At 45.1% G+C, this 14323-nt stretch overlaps 1 protein-coding gene across 1 annotated transcript in view; it reads right to left on the reverse strand.

Annotated features, from left to right (window-relative positions):
* Positions 1-8997, reverse strand: part of LOC130198989 (extracellular sulfatase Sulf-2-like) — a 10761-nt gene extending 1764 nt beyond the window's left edge. Inside the window, 8 exon segments of the mRNA XM_056422135.1 lie at positions 85-235; positions 1128-1297; positions 6907-6994; positions 6996-7047; positions 7409-7527; positions 8008-8128; positions 8502-8596; positions 8598-8997. Coding sequence (XP_056278110.1) covers positions 85-235; positions 1128-1297; positions 6907-6994; positions 6996-7047; positions 7409-7527; positions 8008-8128; positions 8502-8596; positions 8598-8638 — 837 coding nt within the window. The 5' untranslated portion in view covers positions 8639-8997.
* Between the last annotated feature and the right edge of the window lie 5326 nt (positions 8998-14323).

The raw sequence follows: 14323 nt of genomic DNA on the forward strand, positions 1-14323 counted from the left end.
GTGTCTCTCTGTGTGTGTGTGTGTGTGTGTGTGTGTGTGTGTGTGTGTGTGTGTGTGTGTGTGTGTGTGTGTGTGTGTGTGTACCCTCTCCATGCTGTCGTCCACAGACAGCAGTGTCTGCAGCCGTTTCCTTTGCAGCATGTTGGTGAACTGCATGTGGACGGGCTTCATGGGGCCGGTGTAGCGCAGGATCCAGTGTTTGTCCTGGTTCGGAGCGTAGTTGTAACTGGGAGTACTGGAAGGAGAGCAAACCAGCTCAAAGGTGTGTGTGTGTGTGTGTGTGTGTGGAGAATGAGTGCGTCCCTTCACACTCATTTACTCTCTCTCTCCAGAAACAACCTGAAGCTCCGCTGGCAGCATCGGAGGTCCCGAGTTCAAATCCACGACCTTCCGTCGCCGAACACGAGTCGTAAGTAGGAATGTTTTATTCTTACATTTTAAAATTTATAACGCATTTTTTGCTTTTCACATTCATTTATTCTTACGTCGCGGAATTATCTGACTTTGTTGAGTAAAGTTCTTGAGAAAAACAAGTCAAAACATTTTGGATCATTTGAGCGAAAGTCCTACCTAAACCTTCCTCTTAAGGAGTCGCCCCCTGGTGGTCAGGAGAGAGAATGCAGCTTTAACACATGAAGCTTAGACTTCTATACAACCAGAGGAGTCGCCCCCTAGTGGTCAGGAGAGAGAATGCAGCTTTAACACATGAAGCATAGACTTCTATACAACCAGAGGAGTCGCCCCCTGGTGGTCAGGAGAGAGAATGCAGCTTTAACACATGAAGCATAGACTTCTATACAACCAGAGGAGTCGCCCACTGGTGGCCAGGAGAGAGAATGCAGCTTCATCACATGAAGCATATACTTCTATACAACCGGAGGAGTTGCCCGCCCCGGTGGTCAGGAGAGAGAATGCAGCTTTAACATATGAAGCTAATACTTCTATACAACCAGATAAATATCCCCCTGGTGGTCAGGAGAGAGAATGCAGCTTTAACAATCAGAGGCGTCACAAGCTAGCTAGCTAATGCTAAAATAAGTGGCAGATTCAACGACACTTTAAAACAAGAGAGGAGCGGCAATATCCACACATTTTAATTCAATAATTATTTCCACTGTTTGTCCTACATGTGCTGCGAGGCGTTGGGGAAGGCGGTGCTGTACTGCGGCGCCGCGTCTTCTGGTCCGTGCGGCGCCGCGTGGCTCAGCACCATCAGCACCGGGCGGTGAGGGTAAACTCTCTTGGAGGAGCGGAAGTACCGGATGGACTCGGCCGTGATGAGGTCGGTCAGGTAGTCCTGAGGCACAGACAGTTTGTTGTTATTAGGATTATTATGCTCATAATTTTGAACTCAATCAATGTGTATTCATGAACATTTGCAGTGAATGATTTCCAATACGTTTCCTAGAAAGAACCCCAAACTAGGCTGCTAGAGGACGCTTTAGGATACACTGAGCACCTCCTCTTCTCTCTCTCCTTATGGATGGATTGATCATCTCTCCATCACACATTGTTAACTCTGCTTCCTCCCCGGAGTCCTTGTGAATTCACGTCTCATAGGGTCCATTGGACCTGCTGGGTCTGATGCCATGGCCCTGCTGATGCCCCGCCCACTCCTCTCTACCTCCATCTGCCTGATGGATCACGGAGGTCTGGATCGTGGTCACATGACATCTATTGTTCATCTGGTCACATGACACCTAGTGTTCATCTGGTCACATGACATCTATTGTTCATCTAGTCACATGACATCTATTGTGCATCTGGTCACATGACATCTATTGTTCATCTGGTCACATGACATCCATTGTTCATCAGGTCACATGACACCTATTGTTCATCTGGTCACATGACATCTATTGTTCATCTGGTCACATGACATCTATTGTTCATCTGGTCACATGACATCTAGTGTTCATCTGGTCACATGACATCTATTGTTCATCTGGTCACATGACATATATTGTTCATCTGGTCACATGACATCTAGTGTTCATCTGGTCACATGACATATATTGTTCATCTGGTCACATGACATCTAGTGTTCATCTGGTCACATGACATCTATTGTTCATCTGGTCACATGACATCTATTGTTCATCTAGTCACATGACATCTATTGTGCATCTGGTCACATGACATCTATTGTTCATCTGGTCACATGACATCTATTGTTCATCAGGTCACATGACACCTATTGTTCATCTGGTCACATGACATCTATTGTTCATCTGGTCACATGACATCTATTGTTCATCTGGTCACATGAGCGCGTCTCATTTCTGCGAATATGACCAAGTTGATCACCGGACTTAATCTATGACAACCCAGGGTTCAGATCAGGAACCGGGAGCAGAGTTGTAGTTTAACACCCTTCTCTGCTCTTCCATTCGAGCAGTTACCCACCCTTGACTTTAGAGTAGAGACTGTGTCTGTCCCACGGCCACTTCAATTAAATAAATCAAAAGTAAGCAGAAGAGGAGTCGTACACAATAACCTTATACAAGTTAACACAATTATTTCAGCAGTGGAACAAAATAGGTCTATTAAATGTGGTCTCCTAAATATTCGATCTCTGTCATCTAAAGCTGTGTTACTGAATGATTTAATATCAGATAATCACATTGATTTATGTTGCCTAACTGAAACCTGGCTGAGCCATGAAGAATATGTCTGCCTGAATGAATCGACTCCTCCAAGTCATATTAATACTCACATTCCTCGAGGCACCGGTCGAGGAGGTGGAGTAACAGCCATCTTTGAATCGAGCCTATTAATTAATCCTCAACCAAAATTACACTACACCTCATTTGAAAGCCTTGTTCTTAGTCTTTCACATCCAACCTGGAAAACACTACAGCCAATTCGATTTGTGATTCTGTACCGCCACCAGGTCCATATTCAGAGTTTATATCTGAATTCTCAGAATTTATATCAAGTTTGGTTCTTAAAACCGATAAAGTTATTATTGTTGGAGATTTTAATATCCATGTGGATGTTGATAATGATTGCCTTAGTGCTGCATTCATCTCCTTGTTGGACTCGATTGGCTTCTGTCAGAGAGTACAGAAACCCACTCACAGCTTTGGCCACACGCTTGATCTTGTTCTTACTTATGGCGTTGACATTGAGCATTTGAACGTCTTCCCACAGAATTCTCTTCTGTCAGACCACAACCTCATAACTTTTGAATTTATACTACCGGAGTGTACTCCGTTAGTCAAAAGTTTCTACACTAGATGTCTAACTGATAGTGCTGTAGCTAAATTTAAAAGCGATTCCTTCTGTATTTGATTCGATACCACGCCTCAATATAAGAGAGGACTCCTGGTCTAACTTTAGTCCGTCCCAGATTGATCATCTTGTTGACAGTGCCAGAGGCTCTCTGAGAATGACACTGGACTCGATAGCCGCTCTGAAGAAGAAGACAGTGAGGAAGAGGAGGTTTGCTCCTGGTATAACCCTCAGACCCGCAAACTGAAGCAAGCGTCAAAAGCTTGAACGCATATGGCGTTCAACTAATCTCGAAGAATCCCGCTTAGTTTGGCGAGATAGTCTTAAAACATATAAGAAGGCCCTCCGTAATGCCAGAGCAGCCTATTACTCATCAATAATAGAAAAAATAAAACAACCCCAGGTTTCTCTTCAGCACTGTAGCCAGGCTGACAGAGAGTCACAGCTCTGTGGGCCGAGCATTCCTATAAACCTTAGTGGTAATGACTTTATGAACTTCTTTAATGAAAGATTTTAACTATTAGGACAAGATTAATAATCTTTGCCCATAACCAGTGCCAATCTGTTCTCAAGTGGAATGGCCTTGGAAACCGCTGTATGCCCTGGTGTATTTGAGGATTTTCTCCTATCAACCGTGACCAATTATTTTCAACGGTTTCTACTTCAACACGTCTACCTGTCTCTTGGACCCCATCCCGACGAGGCTGCTTAAAGACGTTTTGCCTTTAATTGGCGGCTCTATTAGATATTATCAATGTGTCTCTGCTAACAGGCCACGTACCACACTCCTTCAAGGTGGCTGTTATTAAACCTCTCCTGAAGAAGCCCACTCTGGATCCAGAGGTATTGGCTAACTACAGACCGATCTCTAACCTCCCTTCCTCTCCAAGATCCTTGAGAAAGTGGTCGCAAATCAGTTGTGCGACTTTCTACATCATAATAGTTTATTTGAGAAATTTCAATCAGGATTTAGAAAACACCACAGCACCGAGACGGCACTGGTGAAAATTACAAATGACCTCTTAATGGCAGCAGATAAAGGACTCCTCTCTGTCCTGGTCTTGTTAGACCTTAGTGCTGCATTCGACACCATTGACCATGACATCCTGTTACAGAGACTGGAGCAGTCGATTGGCATTTCAGGCACGGCACTAATTTGGTTTAAATCCTATTTATCAGATCGATCTCAGTTTGTATTTGTAAACGATGACGCCTCGATAACCACCAACGTTAATCACGGAGTTCCACAAGGTTCTGTGCTTGGACCAATTTTATTTACCTTATACATGCTTCCTTTGGGCAATATTATCAGGAAACACTCCATAAACTTTCATTGTTATGCAGATGACACTCAACTATATTTATCGATAAAACCAGAGGAGAGCAACCAACTCTGTAAAATTCAAGCATGTCTTAAAGACATAAAAACATGGATGACCTGCAACTTCTTGATGTTAAACTCAGACAAAACCAAGTAATTTTAATCGGCCCTGAGCACCTCAGAGATCAATTATCTGGTGATGTGGATTCTGTAGACGGCATTGCCCTGGCATCCAACACCACTGTAAAGAATCTTGGCGTTATCTTTGATCGGGACTTGTCCTTTAACTCCCACGTAAAGCAAATCTCAAGGACTGCATTCTTTCATCTACGTAATATTTCAAAAATCAGGCACATCTTGTCTCAAAGATGCAGAAAAATTGGTTCACGTTGTTACTTGAGACTGGATTACTGCAACTCCTTATTAGCAGGCTGCTCTAATAAATCTCTTAGGTCCCTCCAGTTGATCCAGAATGCTGCAGCTCGTGTTCTCACTAAAACTAAGAAAAGAGATCACATCACTCCTGCACTAGCTGCTCTGCACTGGCTCCCAGTAAAATCAAGAATCACTTTTAAAATTCTTCTCTTAACCTACAAAGCCTTGATTGGTGATGCTCCATCATATCTTAAGGAGCTTGTCGTACCATATTGCCCCACTAGAGAGCTACGCTCACTAAATGCGGGACTACTTGTAGTTCCTAGAGTCTTAAAAAGTAGAATGGGAGCCAGAGCCTTTAGTTATCAAGCTCCTCTTTTATGGAACCAGCTTCCAATTTCAGTCCGGGAGGCAGACACAGTCACCTCGTTTAAGAGTAGACTTAAGACCTTCCTCTTGACAGAGCTTATAGTTAGGCTGAATCAGGTTTGCCCTGGTCCAGCCCCTTGATATGCTGCTATAGGCTTATAGCTGCCGGGGACGTTTTAGGATGCACTGAGTACCTATCTCCTCTTTTTCTCTCCTTAAGGATGAATTTTCATCTCTCAATCACACGTTACTAACTCTGCTTTCTCCCGGAAGTCCTTTTGACTTTCGTCTCATGGGGTCATCGGACCCTATGAGACGGCATAGATCCTATCTGCCTGATGGATCGCCTGGGTGTGGAATTCCTGCTCATGACTACGCCACTGTCCTGTTGAGACTCCGCCCTCCTCCTCCCCACCGCCATCTGCCTGATGGATCGTGGAGGTCTCCATCGTGGAATATGCCTACTATGAACTATTCATACACTCTGTCATATTCATTGAATGTATTTTAACTCTAAATCTGTCCTTCTGTACACATTACATCTATTGCATCTGTCCATCCTAGGAGAGGGATCCTCCTCTGTTGCTCTCCTCCAGGTTTCTTCCCTTTTTTTCCCCCTGAAGGGTTATTTGGGAGTTTTTCCTGGTCCGATGTGAGGTTTTGGGGCAGGGATGTCTATGTGTACAGATTGTAAAGCACTCCGAGACAAATTTGTAATTTGTGAAATTGGGCTATACAAATAAACTGAATTAAACTGAATTGAATGACATCTATTGTTCATCTGGTCACATGACATCTAGTGTTCATCAGGTCACATGACACCTATTGTTCATCTGGTCACATGACATCTATTGTTCATCTAGTCACATGACATCTATTGTACATCTGGTCACATGACATCTATTGTTCATCTGGTCACATGACATCTAGTGTTCATCTGGTCACATGACATCTATTGTTCACCTGGTCACATGACATCTATTGTTCATCTGGTCACATGACATCTATTGTTCATCTGGTCACATGACATCTATTGTTCATCTGGTCACATGACATCTATTGTTCATCTGGTCACATGACATCTATTGTTCATCTAGTCACATGACATCTATTGTGCATCTGGTCACATGACATCTAGTGTTCATCTGGTCACATGACATCTATTGTTCATCTGGTCACATGACACCTATTGTTCATCTGGTCACATGACATCTATTGTTCATCTGGTCACATGACATCTATTGTTCATCTGGTCACATGACACCTATTGTTCATCTGGTCACATGACATCTATTGTTCATCTGGTCACATGACACCTATTGTTCATCTGGTCACATGACATCTATTGTTCATTTGGTCACATGACACCTATTGTTCATCTGGTCACATGACATCTATTGTTCATCTGGTCACATGACATCTATTGTTCTGTCCATCCAGGAGAGGGCTCCTCCTCTGTTCTCTCCTGAAGGTTCTTAGCTTGAGGTCAAAGGTCAGGATGTCTATATGTACAGATTGTAAAGACCTCTGATGGGAGTTTGTGATATTGGGCTTTGTGTGTGTGTGTGCGTGTGTGTGCGTGTGTGTGTGTGTGTGTGTGTCCCTGCCTGTGGGTACTGCGCCCCGTGTTTCTCCCGGACCCCGTTGCGGCTCAGTGTGTAGTTGTAGAAGCGGCTGTTCTTCACCAGGCGAGCCACTCCTCCAGCCAGCACGTAGAGCCGTTGTACTGTTCAGATACTTCAAGAACGCTGAGGGAGAACACACATACACACATACACACATATACACACACACATATACAACCACACACAGATGGAGGATTCCATAACTACTTTGTGATTCTGACTGTGTGTCTCCGTAAGTGTGTGTGTCTGTGGTTGTGTGTCTGTGGTTGTGTATCTGTGGTTGTGTGTCTGTGGTTGTGTGTCTGTGATTGTGTATCTGTGGTTGTGTGTCTGTGGTTGTGTGTCTGTGGTTGTGTGTCTGTGATTGTGTATCTGTGGTTGTGTGTCTATGGTTATGTGTCTGTGGTTGTGTGTCTGTGGTTGTGTCTCTGTGGTTGTGTGTCTGTGGTTGTGTGTCTGTGGTTGTGTGTCTGTGGTTGTGTACCTGTCCTGTATCCGGTGCTGTTCAGGTGGACTCCAAAGCTCCGGTGCTCGTGGTGTTTCTGCCATGAGGGAGAGGAGCAGTTCTCATTGTTGGTGTAGGTGTTGTGGTTGTGGACGTACCTGAACACAGTATTATCACATATTATACTGTGTATTTATTTATACATATATATATATATATATATATAAATATAAATATATCTATATATAAAAATATACATATATAAATATATGCATATATATATGTATGAAATACATTTATATATAAATAAATCCATATATACATACATATGTGTATTATAAAGACAAATATGTATATATGTATTATATATATATATAAAATACATATATATTTATATGTATTATAAAATACATATACGTCTATATAGTTCTTTCTCTCTGTCTCTCTGTCTCTCCGTCTGTCCATCTCTCTCTCTCTCTCTGTCTCTCTCTCTCCGTCTCTCTGTCTCTCTCTCTCCATCTGTCTCTCTCTCTCCGTCTCTACGTCTCTCTATCTCTCTCTCTCTCCATCTGTCTCTCTCTCTTCGTCTCTCTGTCTCTCTCTCTCCGTCTCTCCGTCTCTCTGTCCGTCTCCCTTACTTCCCAGTGAGCATGCTCGATCTTGACGGACAGCACATGGGCGTGGTCACGAAGGCATTGGAGAAGGAAGTCCCGCCCTCTTCCATGATGCGACGCGTCTTATTCATCGCCTGCATCGAACCTGCAGGAACAAAATACTATTACCACATAATACACCAGTACAACAACTCCTCCCAATACTACCACAAGGTGCATGTTTTGATGTCATGAATTTGTTTTTGTTTTTTGTCTCCAGAGATTTTGTTTTTTAGTAAATAAAAAGAAAATCGTCTGGAGGTCTCTCAGAATTCCATATATTCTGCTAAGTGGGGTTTAGCAAAAGGTAAGTTATGAGTTATGGTCCTCCAGTAAGGATCATTTAAATTCAGATGTCAACAATAGAAGCATAGAAGCATTATTAATAGTTATAACATTGATAATGTCAAGAGTCTCTGTCACAATATGATATAATAGTTGTTCATCTGTACTAATAGTAACAACGAGCTCATAGCCACCCAGCTCCTGATCCTGGTCGTCCGTCATGATGAGGATGATGTTCGGCCGGATGTTGCGGCGGTCTCTCTGGAGGCGGGGCTTCAGACGCTGGCCGCGTCACGGCGAAGAAGAGGAAGAGGAGGAGTCGGCCCGCCATGGCCTCCGGCCCCTAAACCTCACCCACAGGTCAGCCAATCAACCGTGGTGACCCCAAGTAATGGGAACAACAAACAAACAAACAAGCAAGCAGAAGAAGTTCAGCGACAGTGGGAATTAAACCTCTTTCAACAGTCGGGAAAGGAAACTCCTCCCCCTTGCTTTAGGACTCCTAAACTCCTCCCCCTTGTTTTGGGACTCCTAAACTCTTCCCCCTTGCTTTAAGACTCCTAAACTCCTCCCCCTTGCGTTGGGACTCCTAAACTCTTCCCCCTTGCTTTAAGACTCCTAAACTCCTCCCCCTTGCTTTAAGACTCCTAAACTCCTCCCCCTTGCTTTAGGACTCCTAAACTCCTCCCCCTTACTTTAGGACTCCTAAACTCCTCCCCCTTGCTGTGGGACTCTTAAACTCCTCCCCCTTGCTTTAGGACTCCTAAACTCCTCCCCCTTGCTGTGGGACTCTTAAACTCCTCCCCCTTGCTTTAGGACTCCTAAACTCCTTCCCCTTGCTTTGGGACTCCTCCCCATTGAGTTGGGACTCCTAAACTCCTTCCCACACTTATTAGCTGGAGTCTTTTGTTTACCTGATAATAAACCGCTGCAAACGCACAACAGGAATGTGTGTGTCTCTGTGTGTGTATGTATGTGTGTGTATGTGTGTGTGTATGTCTGTTTTTGTGTGTATGTGTCTGTTTTTGTGTGTATGTGTCTGTTTATGTGTTTGTGTCTGTTTGTGTGTGTGTGTGTGTGTGTGTGTGTGTGTGTGTCCGTCCCATCTATCTTAACCCCGCGTGTGTGCCGTATCTTCTCTTCTGGACCTCTTGTCAACACTTTGTTGTGAACGCATCGTCATGACGACCTTCACCACAGTATTAGATTATCATTCACCGTCTGCACTCTGATGTCGGGGTGGAACACGTTCCACCTCCTCAACCTATACTGGCACATATTATTCCTGCTCAGGTCAGAGGTTAATGGAGGAGCCCCTTGTTTTAATAATGCATTCTGGGTAATCTGCCCCTGCACTCAAAGAAATGACTCATTGGATGAACTCAATTAAATTGTCGGCAGGTTTTCCATCCAATAATTATATGCATCTCCAACTAAAATTTAGCACATCAGTGCAATAAAATGTAATTAAGTTAGTCCAACTCATTTGTATCAAATACATCTATAATAAAATAACGATATTCATTCAATTAAATTAATTTGAACTCAAAATATGAACTAACTAACTAGAAAAACATGCAAACTCCACACACAAGGAACACCCCGACTGGGAATTGAACCCATGACCCTCTGGATGTGAGGCAACAGTGCTAGCCACTACACCACCATACAGCCCTGTAAATGTCTTCACCTCATGTAAACAACTGATTTTCAGAAGTTTTGAGTTGATATGCACAACATCTAACCTAAATAAATCTAATAAATGAAAGTATTCATACATTTTGTGTTACACCCATTAAATATAAATATCTATTTTTGTAATTGATTTATTTAAATGTATCAAACAATATTTAAATGTGTCACCTCTAAGAAGGGCTTGAATCGTTTTTGTGAGTGTAACCTAAATAAATCTAATAAATGAAAGTATTCCTACATTTTGTGTTACACCCATTCAATATAAATATCTTCGTTTTGTAATTGATTTATTTAAATGTATCAAACAATATTTAAATGTGTCACCTCTAAGAAGGGCTTGAATCGTTTTTTTGAGTCTGTAATCTGTCCTCTCTGAACCTTCAGAGGCTCCACGTTGACGTGCTCTGACTTTACACTGAAGGATGTCTGGTAATGCAGCTTTAAAAAATGTTTCTCCATTAAGCGTGTTTAAGTATATACAATACACACACACACACACACACACATACACACACACACACACACACACACACACAAGTATGCGCAGATACACGATGCAGTATTTCAGAATTGTAACAAGAAAATACTAATTCTGGACGATTAGATACATAATGAAGGCTAGATTTAGTTATTGATCTTAATATTATGATGCATGACCGTGAGCGATCCAGAGAGACCAAGAGTACAGCGATGTGGATCCACAGCAGGCCTCTGGATCCGGTGGTGAGCCCGACTTCTGGACTGAGGCGGTCCGACGTGGTCTTCGGTAATCCTCTTGTTCAGGTCACACGGTCTCATGACTGACCTGAGACCAGAATAACCTCCAGGATTATTCCTCTCGCTCACTCCCAACACAGAGAGCAGATAATAAAATGCTGTCACGAGCGTGAGGGACGTCTGCATTCTCTCTCCTGACCACCAGGGGGCGACTCCTCTGGTTGTATAGAAGTCTAAGCTTCATGTGTTAAAGCTGCATTCTCTCTCCTGACCACCAAGGGGCGACTCCTCCTGAATTTGTATCTCTCTATTGCACGTTACTAACTCTGCTTCCTCCCCGGAGTCCACATCTCATAGGGACCAACTATGCCATGGCCCTGCTGATGCTCCGCCCACTCCTCCTCTCTACCTCCATCTGCCTGATGGATCGTGGAGGTCTGGATCGTGGTCCATGCCGACTACCAACTATTCATACACTCTGTCATATTCATTGAATGTGTTGTTACTGTGTTTTAATTTGTGTGTCATGATTCCTTCTGTACACATTACATCTATTGTTCTCTCCATCCTGGAGAGGGATCCTCCTCTGTTGCTCTCCTGAAGGTTTCTTCCCTTTTTTTCCCACTGAAGGGTTATTTGGGAGTTTTTCCTGATCCGATGTGAGGTCAAAGGTCAAAGGTCAGGGATGTCTGTGTACAGATTGTAAAGCACTCTGAGGCAAATTTGTAATTTGTGAAAATGGGCCTCCTCTAGACCACCAACTCATCCCCCACTCTACTCCTCTAGACCACCACCTCATCCCCCACTCTACTCCTCCTTGTGGCAGCTGTCCCCAATCTGGCCTCGGGAGTCGGCAGCTCCGACGGGTCCTGGACCTCGGAGGTCGGCAGCTCCGACGGGTCCTGGACCTCGGGAGTCGGCAGCTCCGACGGCTCCTGGACCTCGGGAGTCAGAAGCTCCGACCAGTCCTGGACCTCGGGGTTCGGCAGCTCCGACGGGTCCTGGGCCTCGGAGGTCGGCAGCTCCGACGAGTCCTGGACCTCGGGGTTCGGCAGCTCCGACGGCTCCTGAGCCTCGGAGGTCGGCAGCTCCGACGGGTCCTGGGCCTCGGAGGTCGGCAGATCCGACGAGTCCTGGACCTCGGAGGTCGGCAGCTCCGACGGGTCCTGGGCCTCGGAGGTCGGCAGCTCCGACGGGTCCTGGGCCTCGGAGGTCGGCAGCTCCGGCGAGTCCTGGACCTCGGGGTTCGGCGGCTCCGCCGGGTCCTGGGAGCGGGTTCAACCGCAGAGCCGGCGTGACCAGGAGGGCCTTGAGGAACCGGCGGTTCTCCTCTGCCTGTGCCCGCCCCATCTCCTCAATTCTGGCCAGAATCTGGCCCAAGGTGCTCATCAGCTCCTCCTCTGGTTTCCCAGACTCCATCCCTTCCAGGTGCTGGGTTTCCGGGGCCCCACGTTGGGCTCCAGTGTAGCAGCTCCATGGCCACTACCCGTGGGTTTCCCCCCCCAGCACCAAGGATCAGCCCGGAACCACGAGGTTTGGTTGAAAGCCATGATTTATTTGTCAGCAAACAACGCACCAGCAGACCGCACACTCTGCGCCTCTGCTCACTCCCTCTTCCCTCCAGCTCTGCTGCCCTTTTATACAGGCAGCATCGGCTGTTGACTGATTGCCAATCAGCCAGCAGCCGAGGCCAGATTGGGGACAGCTGCCACACTCCTCTAGACCACCAACTCATCCCCCACTCTACTCCTCTAGACCACCACCTTATCCCCCACTCTACTCCTCCTCTAGACCACCACCTTATCCCCCACTCTACTCCTCCTCTAGACCACCACCTCATCCCCCACTCTACTCCTCTAGACCACCACCTCATCCCCCACTCTACTCCTCCTCTAGACCACCACCACATCCCCCACTCCACTCCTTCTCTAGACCATGTCTCCCCTGGTGAGGAAGACGAGGGTCTTAGAGCCGCAGCTGCTTCAAGAGCAACAACCTCTGTGACCCGGCTTGAGAAAACACGACAGCACTGCAATAAAAACACACACGCACACACGCACACACACACACGCACACACACACACACACACACTCTTCTCATGTCTACCTCAAATCCCTCGAATGAGAAGGAGCGAGAAGGTGACTGAAGAGGAGGGGGTGATGAACAGGAGGAGGCATGAAGAGGAGGTTGAGGTGACTGAAGAGAAGGAGAAGGTGATGAAGAGGAGGAGGAGGTGATGAAGAAGAGTAGGAGGCGATTACCATCTGTAATCAAAAGAAGTCCATGTTGGATTGCCCCCCTCCCTTTTCTCTCTCTCTCTCCAATTTCCTTCTTTCTGTTGCAAAGCATGACCGGCATACTGATGGCGGGATCACACACACACACACACACACACACACACACACACACACACACACACACACACACTAGAGAGAAATAATGACTTTCTGCCTTCTCTCTCAATTCGCTCCGAGCTGCCAATTCCCACTGGGTTACTGCATGTGTGAGTGTGTGTATGTGTGTGTGTGTGTGAATGTGTGAATGTGAAAGAAAGAGCAGGAGACACGAGGGAGGTGATACAACATCTCCAATTAGCTGGGCTGGTGGTCTGTAGTGTGTGTGTTTGTGTGTGTGTGGGAGGGGGGGGGGGGTAGTAAGACCACACAGGCCTATGGAGGACTTGAACCTGATCGTTAGTCTTCCCTTTTAGACACACGTCGTTTACAAATAAAGAGTTTAATTGTCATCGTTAGCATCTAAAGATACTCGTTAGCGTCTGAAAATACTCGTTAGCGTCTGAAAATACTCGTTAGCGTCTAAAGATACTCGTTAGCGTCTGAAGATACTCGTTGGCATCTGAAGATACTCGTTAGTGTCTGAAGATACTCGTTAACGTCTGAAGATACTCGATGGCGTCTAAAGATACTTGTTAGCGTCTGAAGATACTCGTTAGCATCTGAAGATACTCGTTGGCATCTGAAGATACTCGTTAGCATCTAAAGATACTCGTTAGCGTCTGAATATACTCGTTAGCGTCTGAAGATACTCGTTGGCATCTAAAGATACTCGTTAGCATCTGAAGATACTCGTTGGCATCTAAAGATACTCGTTAGCGTCTGAAGATACTCGTTGGCATCTGAAAATACTCGCTAGCATCTAAAGATACTCGTTAGCGTCTGAAGATACTCGTTAGCGTCTGAAGATACTCGTTAGCGTCTGAAGATACTTTTTAGCGTCTGAAGATACTCGTTAGCATCTAAAGATACTCGTTAGCATCTGAAGATACTCGTTAGCATCTTAAGATACTCGTTAGCGTCTGAAGATACTCGTTAGCGTCTGAAGATACTTTTTAGCGTCTCAAGATACTCGTTAGCATCTAAAGATACTCGTTAGCATCTGAAGATACTCGTTAGCATCTGAACATACTTGTTAGCATCTAGAAGTTTAATTATGAGACGTGAATTTGACCCTAACCATTAAACTATATGGACACGAGAGGATACAATACGGATAATACCATACGAGAGGATACAAGCTGAGAGGATACGCTATACTATTTATATTTAAATGGCATAAGTTGCAATCCAAAGTATACAAGATGAC

Source organism: Pseudoliparis swirei, chromosome 9 (assembly GCF_029220125.1).
Source record: "Pseudoliparis swirei isolate HS2019 ecotype Mariana Trench chromosome 9, NWPU_hadal_v1, whole genome shotgun sequence".
NCBI lineage: Eukaryota > Metazoa > Chordata > Actinopteri > Perciformes > Liparidae > Pseudoliparis > Pseudoliparis swirei.